The 16,224-nt window shown below is 38.9% G+C and overlaps 3 protein-coding genes across 6 annotated transcripts; 1 reads left to right on the top strand and 2 right to left on the bottom strand.

Moving 5' to 3' along the window:
• The first annotated feature begins 242 nt into the window (after positions 1-242).
• Positions 243-6,668, top strand: LOC105688779. Of its 4 annotated transcripts, none has more exons than XM_012405322.3 (8): positions 243-478; positions 1,389-1,538; positions 1,721-1,851; positions 1,943-2,060; positions 2,217-3,396; positions 3,573-3,816; positions 4,931-5,167; positions 5,347-6,668. In XM_012405322.3, the coding sequence occupies exons 1-8, from the start codon at positions 399-401 to the stop codon at positions 5,409-5,411; spliced, it is 2,205 nt and encodes a 734-aa protein (XP_012260745.2). In that variant the 5' UTR covers positions 243-398; the 3' UTR covers positions 5,412-6,668. The 4 variants fall into 4 exon arrangements, with proteins under 4 accessions (XP_012260745.2, XP_012260755.2, XP_048511811.1 ...); XM_048655854.1 differs by having other exon boundaries at positions 258-478; positions 1,361-1,538; XM_048655847.1 differs by lacking the exon at positions 243-478 and adding an exon at positions 520-1,303.
• A 199-nt stretch (positions 6,669-6,867) lies between these two features.
• On the bottom strand, positions 6,868-9,860 carry LOC105688788 (signal recognition particle subunit SRP72). The gene is made up of 8 exons (XM_012405342.3): positions 9,704-9,860; positions 9,477-9,594; positions 9,104-9,359; positions 8,538-9,017; positions 8,084-8,446; positions 7,699-8,003; positions 7,410-7,622; positions 6,868-7,317 (listed from the first exon to the last, which is right to left on the bottom strand). The coding sequence occupies exons 1-8, from the start codon at positions 9,801-9,803 to the stop codon at positions 7,182-7,184; spliced, it is 1,971 nt and encodes a 656-aa protein (XP_012260765.2). The 5' UTR covers positions 9,804-9,860; the 3' UTR covers positions 6,868-7,181.
• Positions 9,861-10,570: 710 nt separating this feature from the next.
• Positions 10,571-16,130, bottom strand: LOC105688154 (peroxidasin-like). The gene is made up of 8 exons (XM_012404249.3): positions 14,924-16,130; positions 13,265-14,069; positions 12,758-13,185; positions 12,417-12,670; positions 11,589-11,838; positions 11,338-11,456; positions 11,107-11,266; positions 10,571-11,017 (listed from the first exon to the last, which is right to left on the bottom strand). Exons 1-8 carry the CDS (start codon positions 14,944-14,946, stop codon positions 10,930-10,932), a joined length of 2,127 nt encoding a protein of 708 aa, XP_012259672.2. The 5' UTR covers positions 14,947-16,130; the 3' UTR covers positions 10,571-10,929.
• Between the last annotated feature and the right edge of the window lie 94 nt (positions 16,131-16,224).

Below are 16,224 nucleotides of genomic sequence, written 5' to 3'. Positions count from 1 at the left end.
ACATTGGCTACGTGACCGACGTCCACAAATGCCGAAAGTTTGAAACGTTCCAGGCGTCCTTGAATAAAATAAGAATTACACATCAGCGCCTCCACGAATCTTCAAAGATGATACCAGCTTATTGTTAGAGCAAAGGATACCAGTGATCGTGCTTGTTGGTTGGTTAACAAAAAATAGATAAAAAATAGTACAACGCATGCGCTTTTTGATAATTCTAAAGAAGAAGGGGAAGTCGACTCGAAGAATAGAGGGAAGAATCAGAAGAGGGAGATTTCAGTGATTGCGTGGGGAACGGCCAACACAAAAATACAGAAGCTCGAGTTGTACATTACCTCAATGAATATTTTGACAACAAAAAAATATTCGTCGATAAGGTGGATGAAGATTTGTTTAGATAGATGAGTTTGCAGGACAGTTTGTTCTCCGAAGAAGTGGAGAAGGATATTAAGGAGTTTGTGGTGAAGGAAAAACGGAAAAGGTACGTAACGCGTTACGCAAATAATATAATCCAAGTCTGACATTTTTACACAATCTACACATAAAGTATACACGTATTCATCATCCTACAACGTTTGACGTAACCTCACCCAGTTCATCTCGTTCTACCAAACTATATATTTTGAAGCAATTTTACATTCTCGTCACACGGTACCGATTAAGTAATCGTACCTACCTTAAAGTAATCCAACGTATTACGCGATTCGTTTATATATCTAGTCGTTCCAACGGGCGATGGTATGCATGCTGAATACCCTGACCGCTACGCAATGCGTAAATTAAAGACAGGTCACCTTTACTTGGAATCGAGTGGAATTTAATCTACGTTTGTGTCCGTGACTTTTAAGAATCTATTTCACTCCGACACACTGATACAACTCGCTGTGTTTCGTCGGTGTGATCGTTTAGGGGTAGATTTTTTGAACCATATCCTCGCAGGACCTTTAATCCGCATCATAACAATGATTTCCGCTGCAAATATTTGATAGAATTTTTTTCCCATTCGAAAACGTTCGCCTTGGTTGATCATTTTTTTTTCACTTGGGGAAGTAAAGTTCGTTTATTTTCCTAAGTAGAAAATCATAAGGATAAAGAATACGGGAATCCGCGTCAACGTCTTAAATTTTTCTTTCATTTTCACATCGGAAAATATTATCGGCTAGCGCGTGCAATTCAGGAAGCCGTCGAAAGAGAAAGTCCTGTTATGTAAAGTTTAGTAAGTGATGGTGAGGTATAATACGTATTGAAGCATGTGTATAGGCATAAGTAATAGTGGCGGGGTAGCGCAAGGACTCCGACATCCGCGGTACGTTCACTTCTCGGTTTAGTCTCTTCGTTTTATCCAGTTCGGTTTTACTTTCAGACGCGATTAGACGGGTTTTCACTTTCAGAGTACTCGTCTTCCCGCATGTAAACAACTACAGGAGGTTCCTAATACACCAGTTTGTACAGAACGAATTTCAACAACTATTGTACACATTTTCTATCGGCCAGGGTCCCCAAAGAAGGACCGTTGTCTGCTACAAATCTGACGTTATAAGGTACATCCGATCATCACTCAATCATCAGTGACATAATACCCTGAAGCCTGTAACGCAGCTTTTTATGGAAAAAAGAATGATCTTAAACCTTGATTAGCCGAGTTAATTTTCCGTTCAAGGCTTCGTTGCAAAGCTATGAAAATTAAAAATGTGATGATCTGATGTTATCTTATCGTTAAAAGGGATCCGAAGTTGAATGGTGCCTTACCTAGAGCGTGCGGTGTTGATACAATATCGGACAAGGCTTGTGCTATGGGTGTCGAAGGACATAGATCACCTTTGGCCTCGCCAGAGAATTCACGGCAAAGACAAGGTGTGTGTTGAATATCGTGGATCTATTGATTGAACTTCCACTTTCAAAGACAGACAATTCTTTGACGGTGTGTTGTTTTGTGTCGTTTTAGTGAAATCAGTGCCATCCATTGGGATTTATCGACCACCTCCTGCAAGGAAAGCCAAATGTGAAAACCAGATTGATTCTCAGCAAGATCAACAGGCCTCTGATTCTTCACAGTCATCAAAGTAAGTCAAATTGCCTGAATTGCCCAAAGCTCATTATTCTTCTCTAACAGGCCAATTTTTTTTCATCTTGCTGAATAATCTGCTGTTAGAACGAATGGCCAAATCTATTGCTATTAGACATTGATAGCATCTTTGCAAGTACTGAATTTTCCACAGAGCTAATCGGCAAAAAAGACCGGATCGCGCAGTTTATGTTCCTAGACATCGGCGAAGTAACGAATTAGAAGGAAACACTTTGTCCCGGGAAACTTCCAAAGCTCCTCGAACGACCAGAGAGCGACGAAGTACAACTAGATCTCCTACTCGTGCAAGCCCCAGATCGTCTATTGATCATACTAGAGTGACATCAGATTCCTGTCATACAATACACGGAACAGAAAATGAAAACGATGTATCGAGTCGTTTGTCGTTCAATGATACTGAAAAGTCAGAGATAAACTCGAACGGTCCAACTGGAAATCTCTTACGGCAAGACTATTCGGAAGGGAATGTGCCCGTAGATGACGATATGCTAATTTCTAGTAACTCTGCTGAAAGTAACAACGACAAATTTACCTGTGAAAAATTATCAGCCAGTTTAGAAGCTGATGTCTTTATGCACACCACCTTGGAGACAGGGATACCTGACGAGGGAGTTGTTGAAAAGTTAGAAGATACGTCACAAAGAAGAAATTCAGCATTGATAGTTAATGGTTTTGATGATGAATCTAGTGATAATTTCGTGACCGTACAACCTGAAATAGTACAAAGAGATGAAGAACCTCAAACGATACAGTCTCGACTTAGTAACGACAAACTGACAACACATAGCCACACTGCTGAAACTGAAAAACCTGAAATAAACCAGGATCAACAACTAACAAAGAGCGTTGAAAAAGAAGGCGTCGAAATTGAGACTGACAAAGATATTAGCAGCTCTATCGAATACACGGAAATATTAACTTCGCAAGGTGAAACAAACGGGGATAGTCTGGTTCTAATCATGTCTCAAGATTCTAATCGAAAAAGCGAAACGGAAGCCAAAGAAGAACATCTAAATCGAGACGAAATCGTCAATCACAAAAATAGACGAATAATTAGACAGAATTTAGTGTCAGACGTACTACTAATTTCTGATGAGGAACCAACACAGGAAACTATTGTCGCCAAACCACCAGTAACTTCGGTTTCCCCGACTTTACGTCCAAAGGAAAAAAAAATCAAGAAAGTTGAAAGACCAAAAAGTAAACCAGCTCCACCACCTGTACCTGCAATCAAAGTTAATCGGGATGAATGTGACTGGGACAGTCTTTTTGACGATAATGGAGACTGCTTAGACCCGACATTAATTGAAGAGGTAAGTCTGTTACAATATTAGTGTTCTTTCCTCTACAGTATACAGGTATTGGCAATAAGGTACAGGCACTTATTGACTCATCAATTGTCGCACAAACTCCGAGATTACCGTAATAACTGATGATAATAAAATAGCTTCACCTAGGTGTTAATAGTGTGCTATAATTCTGTTCACAGTTAACTTCAGCTGTGGGAGAGGTGACGATAGAACAACCCAAGAGTGATTACAGAGCATATTCTAAGACACCGGTAGAACTATCGAATGACGAGTTTGCTCATGTGGTAGAGATTTACAATTTTCCATCAGATTTCAAAACTAGTGATCTTGCAGCTGTGTTCAGCCCTTTCAAAAATGGAGGATTCGAGTTGAAGTGGGTTGACGATACACACTGTCTTGGTGTCTTCAGCAGTCCACTAATCGGTCAGTACATCTGGAATATTATTTCTATACGTATATGTATGTTTGTACGTAAGTCGCTAAGTATGCAAAATATTTGCATTACTCGAGTTACATAGTATCCTGGTTCAACCAATCATTACGTAACGACTAGTTTCCGGTTTATATGATTAGATGTAACTATAGGTACTGGCAGTAATAGCTCCATAAAAAATCAATCCCAATCTAGCTTATCTCTCTTGCAAGCCACAGTAGGGATATTATAGATATTATGAGGTCGAAATGGCAAGGTAGCAAAATGGGTTTCATACATGACTGACTTGATTGAGTAAGACGTGGTACTGACTTTCTCCAGTACAGGAAATTCATGCTTGTGCGAAAAACTAATAAATCACGGCAGGAATGCGGGTAATACATTGATGCTAAAGAGGCTGAATCAAATGGTTATTTGCTGATAAGTTTAGCTGAAGAGTCAAGTGCAATGTATGTAATGGTTGAAGCGAATACGAATCGATATTTCATTCCAAAGAGAAAGTAGGAGATGCATTGTTACGAAACAATGGAGTTCAGTATGTGTTACATAATATACAAATTTTTGAACAGTGCGTCTAGTTTAATAATTTTTCACAGACTTTAAATTCCGTCAAGTGAATATTGCTATTATCAGAAAAGTCTTCTAGAATTATTGAATCGCATTTTTTTCAAGGTGGCATCTATAATTTAGCTATGAAAAGCTTTCTACTATACAATCACGCCAGACTGAGGATCATGAGATTATACAACCAAAAAACTTGTAGATTGTCCACGATTAGGATTCTCTGCTTATAAAAACGAAGATGCGTTTCAAATTCACCAGCAATTTTGTACTACTAATAATTATACCGCGCGCAGCAACAACCCAATAATCATCGTGAAAGTAATAGCAATTTCTGTTCATGACATCACAGTGCAAGAATCGCAATAACTATTGATCAAATCAAACAGCGCTCAGAGACCAGAAATTATGACATTAATTATAGGCAGCTATTTCAATCATATTCCTCACTTTAAATTATTGTTTAGAAATTAGAAAAAAATGATCGAGGACTATGATACATTCGTAGAAATTAACATAGTAAACAACAAATTCTGATTCCAGCTGCCGAAGTATTAGCATCTGATCATTCGTTTGTAAAGACTAGACCTCTTAGCGAAGCAACTGCTCTCAGCAAAACGAAAGCTAGGAGAAGTGCTGAGTTTTTGCAGCCTTACAGGGCCAGACCAGAAACTTGTGCCGCTTTAGCTAGACGCTTAGTGACTGGAGCACTTGGTGTACGACTAGCAACTGCTAGACAAGAAAGGGAACGAGAAAAGATTGTTCTACGTGAAGCTAAAGGTAAAGAATTTAATGAAAATCGATTTTCTAGTTTTACACCCTTGCGGTATTTAATTGGGAATATAGGAGTTCATTTTTCCCTAAGTCAAATTGCACTCAGACTCTTCCCAGAGATATTTCGCAGCCTTCGTATTTTTTTTGTTTTTTTTTTTTTCATCAAGAAAATCTTTACTTTTCAGAGAGACGGAGGCTAGCTAATAAACAACGAGCAGATGCTTGGGATGGTATAATAGCAGATAAGTAGCATTTAATTTTATGAAATGGAAAGATGATATTATTGCATAATTCATAATGTTGCCTATGAATACTAGTGCCTTGCTCATCTATTTTCAGTATCAACGAAAATATTATTTGTCGAACTGATATGGCCATGGGTTTTGGGTATTTTGGTATATAATAAAAGCCGATAGATGAGTGTGGCATGAAAACGCTATTGTGAATCTTTCATGTCCTTATCTTGTGATAAACTCTAAGTTTTAAGTTCATTTACTGAATCATTGATTTAATTTTCTATACATATAATCATTACAAGCATATCATTTCTTGAGTTGTGAAAATAATATAATGCGTTGCCAAAACACTGAGTACAAAATTGGATCACAAGGGATTATTCAGTGAAACATTGAAGAAGAATTTATCGATGACAAAAGTTTACTTTTCCTTTATTCGTATATTTCATACCTCAATGGCTGCCTCTACATTCATGAATAGAAAACGACATAATGAAAAACTCTATGAAATCATGACTAAATGTTTGACAATAAAACAATCTTTCTTCATGAACAATACGAAGAATTTATACACACGTATGTCTGTGCTAAAATGATATAAATTTTTCAGTTCGTGACTAAAGTAAAAGTGAGAATTAATATAAGTCGGCAGAAGAATCTTTCAATGCAATGAACTCGATTCAAACAAATACCTAGATTTCATTAGGTCGTTCACGATCCAAGAGTCTCGTATTAGTTACGTAGTACAATTAAAGTGTCTTGTTGACGCGAATTTGTATATACAGTGTTTTTGACAAAGCAAGAAAAAAATTAAATAATAAAATAATGAATAAAAACAGACCGTAATAAATAAATAATAAATGTTGCACCAAACGTAACGCGACGTGGCATTATTGTTGCTTCTGTGTGCAAATTACATATAGATAGTATGTAACGAGATATAAAAACTACGATGTTGTGCCACAAAATCTATAATATATTGTATTACTGTTAACGAGACTTGACGCACAATCAATAATACCTATTACCAATGTATAAATGCAAAATATTTTACTGTGAAATTTGAAATATCAGATTGTATTTTTATATACAATTGTTACCGATCTGAAATGAAATATGTATCATGAAGTCCTAGTCATTACTCAAAAGGAAGAAGAAAATAATTGAAGAAAAAAATGAAAAAATAAACGTGTTACCTATATTCTATGTTATGCTGCAATATGTAAGTAAATTTGTCCAATGACCAATAAAAATATTTTATGTACCGCAAATCGTTGATAGATAAGAATAAATAATTTCATGTTTACCTTGAATTGCCCAACTTCGTTTCTTCTCTCATTAGCACAATACTGATTGATCACGTTCACTGTGCACTGAATTAGACTGATAGATTAATATCAATCTTTCCTAAATTTTATGTGGTTCTTATTTTAATCATTTCGTCTGACTGTGGTGCGGTAAACAGCGATATAAACGTGAATATTATTTCTTTTTATTCCCCCACAGCTTTCCACTTGATTTACTTTCATTCTTGGCTAAGTGAATTTTAGACCAGTTGAAAAATTAATCAATTATACAAATATAATTATTGATGCAAAATTCATTGGATTAAATTCAACTCAAAATCTGAACTGAAAATTTACAAGTACGGTTATACCGGTATGGTGTTATTAAATGATTGCCAAAAAAGGTCATACCTTCATCCCAAATAAAGAATAAAATAAAAGCGATCGTTAGCGTGGTCAATATAATATGAATAGCGATTGTACCTACAAATCCAGCTATTACCACTTGCCACCCTTCTTTTTTTTCTTCTGTTGCACTTTACGTTGTTGCTGTCTAGGTCCAGCAGGTTCGACGGCAGGGCTCTGGCGAGGATTTGGAGAAGGCTTGGCAGCCGCCGGCATCTTGGTTATATCGCTGTAATAATAATGTAATTTGGTTACGCAAATTCTAGGCCGGATATAAAAATCCGCCAGGTTGACTAAAGTTATTATTCACTAAGTACTTACTATAGATCACTGGCACCAGCTGCTGCTCCTTGAGTTCCTTTCATTGCAGTATCTCTGTTTCTTCTGTCTCTCTTTTTCCTGAATCCACTACGTTCATGTCTTGGTAACCACCTTTCAGGATCTGGAGGTACGTTAGGGTCGCAATTCTTAGGTAACTTCCCTTTACGTTTACGTTGTTTGCGTTTTTTCTGTGTCAAGTCAGTTCCAGGCGTCCTGAAATAAAAATATAACATGTGCATCCCACGCTGTTCTAGGGAATATGCCAATTATTCAGAGAAGTAGTATTTACCCAGGTGACTGCTCCACTTTACGTTTCACCACCTTTGTTCCAATTACCCAGTTGCTCGACTCTAGAGCGTCAACGTCAATAGTTTCGGCAAGGTGATGAAGCGGTGGAAGGCGTTTTGATAGATTTTGAGCTCTGGTGGGATCAAACTGTGCATAGGCTATGACAAGCTGAGCCAGGGTCTTGGTATCGGAGGGGGATGCTTGCAACAGTGCTTCCAAACTAGCGGCTGCTGCACTGACCTCCCCTCCTCGTAAATGGAAATCTGCCGCCTGACGCCACAGGGTTCCCAAATCTCCGGTACTCTCCTGATGAGAAAGACAATATTTTGAGCTGCTTCAAATCATCCGATGTCAAGATAGTCAACTGACCAAAGAAATAAATTCACCTTATTTTTTTTATACCAATTCACTGCTTCCTTGAGAACAGCAGATGCTTTATCTCGATTATTATCAGCTAAGTGGAGCGTTACCAACGCACTGACTATTCCAGGCATTGATCTGTCCTTCTCATTCAAATTTTCTAAAATATTTACCGCCTCTTTTCGTTCGTCATAACTAAGAAGCAGTTGAACAGCTGCTAATTTCATTGGTAAATAATTCTCATTCCTAGCATGTTCATCCAGCAGTTTGACCGCACTCTTAGCTTTTCCTTCTTTACTGAGTTGTAACGTTTTCACGAGAGATGCATCACCAGCAAGATCAGGATACTGCTGTGCCAGTTTTGTACAGAGCTGCTGACATTGCTCGCCCTAGCAGAGATCAGGACATTGATCACACCATTGTGCAAAATGGTTAAATCTGTGATACCGTGAAATAAAACATCTGAGGTTGGCTACTTACTTGATTAGTGTACATAGTGAGGAGACATTGATTGTAGGCAATACTCTTTCTCTGCCTCGATGTGAGTTTATGTTCTAAACCTTCATGGGTAGCATTTCGCATCCTCTTTTTGCTGTCGAATACATTTTGATCCTTATTAAGAGTGACAAGATTGTTACTTGCTACCGCAACCAGGGCAACATCATCGGGCTTAGCTTTTAGAGCAGCTAAGTACAATTCTTGAGCCTCTTTTTCACGTCCCTGAAGCTGCAAGCAGTAACCCAGTTGGACTTTTATTATGCCTACTTCATCTTCTACGTCTTCTTCTGTAGCTCCATCTTCTTCAAGCGCTTCTCTACACATTTTTTCAGCAGTTCTTAATTTCTTTTCTGCTTCAGCAAGTACAGCTTTGTCCCCGTTGGTGCCTTGAGCAACCAAACGATGAGCAGCATTGTAAGTCAACTCGTATGTATCTTCTCGCAAAGAAGGAACCTCCAGATCCTGGAAGATAATTGAGAAAAGTGGAATGTAAGTATGATACAAAATTCCTATGGCATCAGATGAAATTAACAGGGATTGGATAATACCGATCCTTGGGCCGTCAAATTAGAGAGAACTGCAGCCAGGTTAGTCTCTCTTTCATCTTCATAATCGTCGTTGGTATTCTTAATAATATCACGATAAACAGCAAAGCAATCTTCATACTTTTCAAGCCGGTAAAGGATCTGGGCTTTCAATTCCTTGATCTTGAGAGATTGATTTTGAACTCCATCGACAATTTTCAACGCTTCTGGAACTTGATTCAACCGATACAAGCAATATGCTTTTTCAAAATCCAGATTCCTGTATAATTAGATTTCAAAACTAAATGAAGAAACATTGGAGTCGCTCAAAAAATTATTAAAAAGATTACAAGTAGACTCGAAATACCATGACATCTGGAAAGTGAAAAGTACTTACGCTGATAATTTGGGATTTTTCACTATCAGCTGCAAGGCATCATTGAACTTCGATAGTTGAATATTGCATATTACTTTGCAGTGAAAAGCCTTTTCTTCATCAGGAGAAATTCCCAGAACTGTAAGAAATTCACTGGATAAGTAAGCTTTCAAATATTTCAGGTTAGTCCAAAGAATGGATGTCAAAGTAGCATAAGTTCAACGAAATCATAAAAAAAAATATCTTACTTCTATTCGCAGTTTTTAACGCTCTGTCATATTCCCCATTCTGCCCAAATTTATTTAATTCGGCGTATAGCACAGGGAGGTTACTCTCCTTTGAAGCCATATTGGCACAGTACTTGAGAGTGTGAATACTCGACAAGAATGACAATATTGGGAATATGGATGGAAATGATCTTTGAAATCAACACAAGAGGGCTGTACGGTGTAAGCCCATAAATCTATTTAAAATTACCCGCCAGCTCCAGATAAATTTTTGAAAGTGAATTGGAGTTTATCAAATATTAATTCTTTGAAATAACTATAATTCACTCAGGCTGTGAATTAATTTCTAAACATTTTGCTTCCCATTCATACCGATGAGAATAACGATGACATAATGTGGTTTGGTAATTAAGGTCTTCTTATCTCATTTATCCTAATCACGTCAACCTGGAAACCCACCGAAGATCACGGTGTTGCCATGAAAATGAATAATGAGACAAATTTGTGACTTCCGATGCTCTGTACGTACTCAGCATGAATATTCATGCGAGCAAATATAGTTTCTTCATCAAGTCTTTAAGGCTTCCTATCTATTCTCGAAAACCGCTCAATCTTGCACCATTCTGTATATTATGCCGCTCCAGTCGGAGGGGCATTGTTCCATCGTGGCTACGGAATTCATCTATACGTTATATCGCAACTTCGCTCCCAAGCCATTCCCGAGGCTAAACGGGGTCAACGGATCAAGGTCCCACTCTTGCTCCTCGAATCCCGTGTGTACTCAGATGCCTATGTCCATTTAGTGATCCTTCTTTCCGGCTGCGAGATATCTGCTCTCAACGCACGCGATCCTCATATACATATCCTTCTCTTCCATAAAACCGTGCATAATTTTATAACTCCGCTTACACACAGATAAATTTATTATCTATATTAATTCACACAGCGTCTCTTTATTCAACTATTGTAATTCCTAGTAGTATAAATACTAGTAAGGTAATATGATAATTACACGATTGGACTGTCGATCTGAAAGGGGTTTCGTATCATTCTTCTAATATGCGTCTTAGATTTCCCACCACGCTGCAAGTTCTAGCGTCGTTATTATATACGTAAATTAGAATATCCAACTTCTGCAATACAAGTCTTTTTCTTTGGGTAAGCGTATCGGAATGTATATTTTACTTTAATCGGTTGGCCAATGAGTGAAACAGACTTGCGATTACTCAGAGGAAAAATTAAAACAATCAGAGCGTTCCTGTTAATCTTTCTTTCCAAGGCATTAAATCTAGACGTCCTCCAATCGAGTAGCTGGAGCAATTAGACATCGGGTTTCTGTAATATAAATTGAATTTTCACATCATTAAAATAAGTCAGCTGAATCCTGTAAATTTTGAAAAACAATAAACAGAGAAATTACTCACAGGAACGGGTCGGTTAAGATAAAGGATCTTGGCTGGACTCGCCCCAGTCTGTCTCCATTATTGCAAAGTATTCTCGCCATTGAACTCTTGCGTATTTCATACAACTGCTTCAAAGTGAAAGCACCTGGCGTATTACCATTCTCGTACCAATATCTATCCCCTACAAAAAAAAACGAAATAAACATATGTAAGGATATACATTAATTCATACCAAAGTACAAATAATTTTACCGATTCGAATATTCCTAAAACTTCTTCCTAGGAGGCATGAAAAAAGCGGTCCCACGACGGATCCCTCCGCTGGCGCTTCAGCGAGGGCCCCAGTGATGAGATCGATATCTGCAACATTCCTGAAGCAAAAAAAAATTTAATGAGTGGAGGTTTCAGCAGAGATTATTATTCATTCATAATAGAGTCTCAATAGATGTAACTCAATTCTTTTCGTCCGTTATTTCCTTAGAAAATATGATGTGATAACTTGCCTGTAAGTGGAGCGCAGCTTTTGAATAGCTTCCTTGGACACGGTGCCACGCAGGTCGTCGAATACGTTGACATCGGGGAGACCGCAGAAGATTCTCCACTTTGTGTAAGGTGGTAGACCGTGATCCCTACCCTGTTGTACGAGCTGTGCAGCAAGGTCGATGGGAGTCTCCGTGGATTTACCATCGTGAAAGTAACGCCCAAGGAGAATCTCGTTGAGGCTGGGTGGTGCCGGTTTCCTGGAGTGCCCAGCTATCTCGCAACAGATAGTTTGTTTGATGTATCCGATAATTGTACTGTAGTTATCCACATCAGCATATAATAAACAATAATTTAGTAGCGTATAAAAATTCTAGACAAAATTAATTGGGTAATTACGGAGAAGGATGTACTACGATAGGTATAATATGCTATTGAAATATTGAGGGAAATATGATATGTTTGTAATAGGATTTCGATGCGTGAGGTCAGACATAGTATATGAAGGACACGAATTTTTTCAACATTCATTTACGATTCACGTCAGCTGAAGACGAGCCTCGTGAACTTTTTAAATGGAGGCAATCTAGCGACGCGTGAAAGAGCAAACGTACTTCTTTGAAAGTATGGGATCATTAATATTGGCATTTACAAAAAAGGTGCGAGAATTGAACCGACACAAAAGATTTCGCAATTACAATAACCGTAATAATACCCTCGATTACGTGGGTGGATCGATATGATACCTGAAAGCGTTTCCACATCGCGTTGCTTCTTTCCCATGCATATTTATTGTCGACGATGACTACAGAAATTCAAATCCACGAACATACATACATTTCAGATCTCACCTGTCGCCCCTGAAATAAGTCGATCGATCGCCCCGGCTTCGTAAAGTTCTTGCGGTGCGTAAAATGAGGAAAGTAAAGTCCTCTCCCCGGATTTAACAGATTTTGGAGACCTCGTGTCCACCAGATCCAGAGTTTTCGGGGTAATTGCAGCGACGAAATTGAGCCCAACGGAAGCCGCAGCGTTTGACAATGTCGCATCTCGCGTCGGTTCGTATCCCCCAAAATATCCGTTTGTCCTCAACCGCAAGTTCCATCTGATTACATTTTTGATTGCCCGATATACATTGACGAGACAAAAACCAAAGGAAAAAACCAAAAATTATTCATCGTATCAATCAAACCTGTCGACGGCTGATTCTCCCAAAATAGCTGGCAGGTATTCGTTGTAAGTGATGTGCTGTAATTCGGCAATAACAATACGACGCGCTTCCTGAAACAATGTTTCATCGTTCCAATGCGGGTTGATGGATTGAAGCTGAGTGGCAATGTCGTTGTGTTCCCTGAGAAACAATACGTGCATGAGAGCGATCCCAGGATTCTCATTAATTCGGGCATCGCCGCTGAAGAAACAGGGAAACGCGGGGTTACTGCCTCTGCAATTTTCAGGCGCCCTCGAAGGCATCGGTAAATTTTTTCTCTGCGTATTCAACAAGCCTCCGATACCCGAGCGTAACTCTCTGGTCGTTTCCTCCGAAATTCCGTAAAGTTGAGAAAGATCCAGATAAGACGTTGCCTGATTTATTTGCTGGCGTGGTCCAAGCTTGCAACCCTTCGGTACGATATTCAAAATTATACAGATGATCGGACCCATCTCGAGACGTTAAAACAGTATAAATAAAAACTTTTACCTCGTTCGTATTTCCTGGATGCGGAGCGGACCGGACGTATTCCATACACTTTATTTCGGACCGCTCCTGTACCTTTATGGGAAAACATTCCGGATGAAAATGTTCGTAATCTACATCACAGCATTTAATTTTTCCTCCGTCCGGCAGTTCGACTTTCGGAGTATGAGATAAATCATGTGCGATAAACTGTCCGAACAGCGCAGCTATTGCCATAAGATAAGGGTGTGGTTGATCAGTCCCGTCCGAATGAATTTTCAAAGAAACATCCCTCGCGCTGGGTGTATTTGAAAATTTTGGAAGCGAAACACCGTCTGCGTATTCAGCAGGCATCAAACGAGCGTAAGATTCAAGTGCAGCCCCCCAATTGGGGTGCAAAGGATTATTACACCGGCCCGATTGTTTCCTGTATTTTAAATTCACACTCGCACCACTGCACCTTTTATCGTCACTGGGAAAAAATTTCGCCGGTCCAACGTCGCATATCAGAGCAGCAGCCGCCCCCATCGCTGGAAGAACGGACGCTGCTTCGTTCGGGGTCATTTTCATCGCCTCAACTAGCATTGTAGCGACTGTTTCGCCTCGAATAGCCCTTCGGGAAAGGTTTCGAGCCTCTGGTACCATCGCGTGAGAAGCCCCGAGGTACCAAGCCGGTGTGCCTCGGGCCAGATGAGTCTTCGAGGTCAGTATCTGAGCTTCCATTCGGTCGTATCTTTCCGTCGATACGTTTGCACGTCTATCAAGGTCGTGGAGCATCCGCATTGGTAAAATTGTACCGTACGATAAGGTCGTTATCGTCAAGAAAAAACTGCGATCAAAAAAAATCTTCATTAAAAATTATCCGTTTCTTTAATAGCAATTAGTTTTTGTCCACTAATATTAGTGCGGTGGGTATTACACGATTATATCCTCTGGCAACTGATTCATTCACATAATGAATTCAATTATATTCGTGATTTTCGTACGCTACGAGATGGTAATGAGATCCCGAAATAAAAAGAATATACCTCCGCAATTAGTTACGTTTGGCGAACCAGTGAATCGATAAAAAATTTAATTCACCCTTGAATTGATTTGTACACAAAATTTTAATCCACTTAAGTATATCCGTATACCTCGATATATCCGTGTTTACCTATAGTATACGTATAGGTATACAATAATGTTATAATTATATGCGTAAGTGAATCCAACAAGGATAATTTATTTTTTCAAAGTATGTATCTGCGTAAAATCGACAGACGATCATTGTTACCTTCGAACGTATGATCGCGATCAACGGAATCACAATTGACATTTAGAATTCTTCCTGGTTCTTTGTATACACGATATATAATACTCAGGTATTTGCCCTCTTACACAATTGCCGTGATCTATCGGTGGTCGCGATCCTTGTGCGATACACCATTATTATCATTATCATCATCATTATTAAATAGACAGGGCATGTCTCAATGATCTTTGACATCTGATGGTTGAGATCAAGTTATAATGAATTCTTAGTCTGATAAGGTGATTCGATTTGTTTCGCGCCTAAAAAATGTCATCATTAATGATGTATAATTGTTCCTATAATTTTAGTTGCCTTGAAAAAAAAATCCCGATTCAATCATATCGTATAATTATTTTTTCAGATAAGGATAAACAATTCACTCAACTTACCCTAATGTTAATAGCGTAAACATGTCGAATCAATAGTTCACTGATTATTTTATTGTGACGGTAATTAATTTAATTTGCTTATTCTAAGGTGCAAAAATTCAAAAATAAATGACACGAAACCAATAAATGTTCTATTTAATTAATATATATTTTTTTCAAATTGTAATTATCGATTAAGGCGTACACTGCCCGGGTAGAGAGCTCGAGAGCGTCTGACTGAAAGAGGCGACAGTCGACACCGAGTGGTTGCTGGTATCGTATGGAGACTTCGATGAAAGCATAGAGAGGCTAAAGATCGTACGGGTTACACCGTCCTGCGGTGAGCTCGATGCTGGGAACGCCGGTTCCCAGTTTCCATATCTATTATACCTTACAGATACTACATATATTAGTATGTGCTGAGAATAGCGTAATATGTGTAAGTAAGAGATGCACTCGAATAAACGTAGTATAATACTACCGTATAAGACCGCAACGTCGTCCTCCGCACGCGAGTGGGTTGCTCTTAGAATTTGGGACGAAGAGGAGGCAAGCCTGGAGTGCGGGGAAAGCACGATCGCCGGCGTAAATTTATCCTTGCAAGTTACGACCGCGACCTTTTCTCTGAATTGTACGAGCTAGCTTGCATCGCACGCGCTGCGGAGTCAATTAATATCGTCACATCAACAAATGGGAAAATGAACGTGTTGTCGTTCAAAGTTTGATGATAGATGTAGGTCGCAATTAATTCCACGTAATTTAAATGAATGGTTTTTCTGAAATATTGGATGTGTTGGGAAATTCTGAAAGTACATATCTTCCCATTCATCGCTTGTGAGGTATAGCGCTCGTTGAAGATAACAGGATCTGTTGCTAGGCCAAAACGATATAAATGTAAAATCAGATTTCATAAAACCGGAGCTGCAGCACAGAGATTTCGCAGCGTGGGACCTGTCACCTTGCATATTTCTGCTGATTATATTATTTTAGTCACTCGTCCATCGCTTTCACCACTTAAAATATCACACCAGTGAAGAACGAGAGAATCTTACTTTTCGAGTCGGTCATACCACGCTCAAAAACTGAGAGCTGTGGAATAATCGGCAAGTCTTCGCTTTATGCGGTCTAAATAATTGCTTTGCGGATGACCTGCGGAGTGTATCACGGTTTCGCGATTTTTTGCGTCATTTTTAACGCCGTATCTTGCAAGTTCAGAGTAACATACATGGGGAAGTTTCAAATTTATGATGGAAATGGATGGAAGGATGTTGGCAGATTATGGTTTTCGAATGATTGAGATCAAGCAAGCGAACTAGGTAGCG

This window comes from Athalia rosae, chromosome 1 (genome assembly GCF_917208135.1).
Source record: "Athalia rosae chromosome 1, iyAthRosa1.1, whole genome shotgun sequence".
NCBI lineage: Eukaryota > Metazoa > Arthropoda > Insecta > Hymenoptera > Athaliidae > Athalia > Athalia rosae.
Note: the sequence above shows the minus strand (reverse complement) of the source record. Positions and strands in the feature narration are given on the sequence as shown.

Bases quoted from the DNA above. Each gene is read 5' to 3' on its own strand.
- LOC105688779 (XM_012405322.3), top strand. From the start codon at position 399: ATGAGTTTGCAGGACAGTTTGTTCTCCGAAGAAGTGGAGAAGGATATT. The intron at 479-1,388 runs GTACGTAACGCG...TTTCACTTTCAG, and splicing joins GTGAAGGAAAAACGGAAAAG to AGTACTCGTCTTCCCGCATG. The intron at 1,539-1,720 runs GTACATCCGATC...TATCGTTAAAAG, and splicing joins TACAAATCTGACGTTATAAG to GGATCCGAAGTTGAATGGTG.
- LOC105688788 (XM_012405342.3), bottom strand. From the start codon at position 9,803: ATGGCTTCAAAGGAGAGTAACCTCCCTGTGCTATACGCCGAATTAAAT. The intron at 8,447-8,537 runs GTAAGTAGCCAA...GATCTCTGCTAG, and splicing joins TCACTATGTACACTAATCAA to GGCGAGCAATGTCAGCAGCT. The intron at 7,623-7,698 runs GTAAATACTACT...TTTTTATTTCAG, and splicing joins AAAGTGGAGCAGTCACCTGG to GACGCCTGGAACTGACTTGA.
- LOC105688154 (XM_012404249.3), bottom strand. From the start codon at position 14,946: ATGTTTACGCTATTAACATTAGG. The intron at 14,070-14,923 runs GTAAGTTGAGTG...TTTTGATCGCAG, and splicing joins TTTACGCTATTAACATTAGG to TTTTTTCTTGACGATAACGA. The intron at 13,186-13,264 runs GTAAAAGTTTTT...ATCGTACCGAAG, and splicing joins ATCCAGGAAATACGAACGAG to GGTTGCAAGCTTGGACCACG.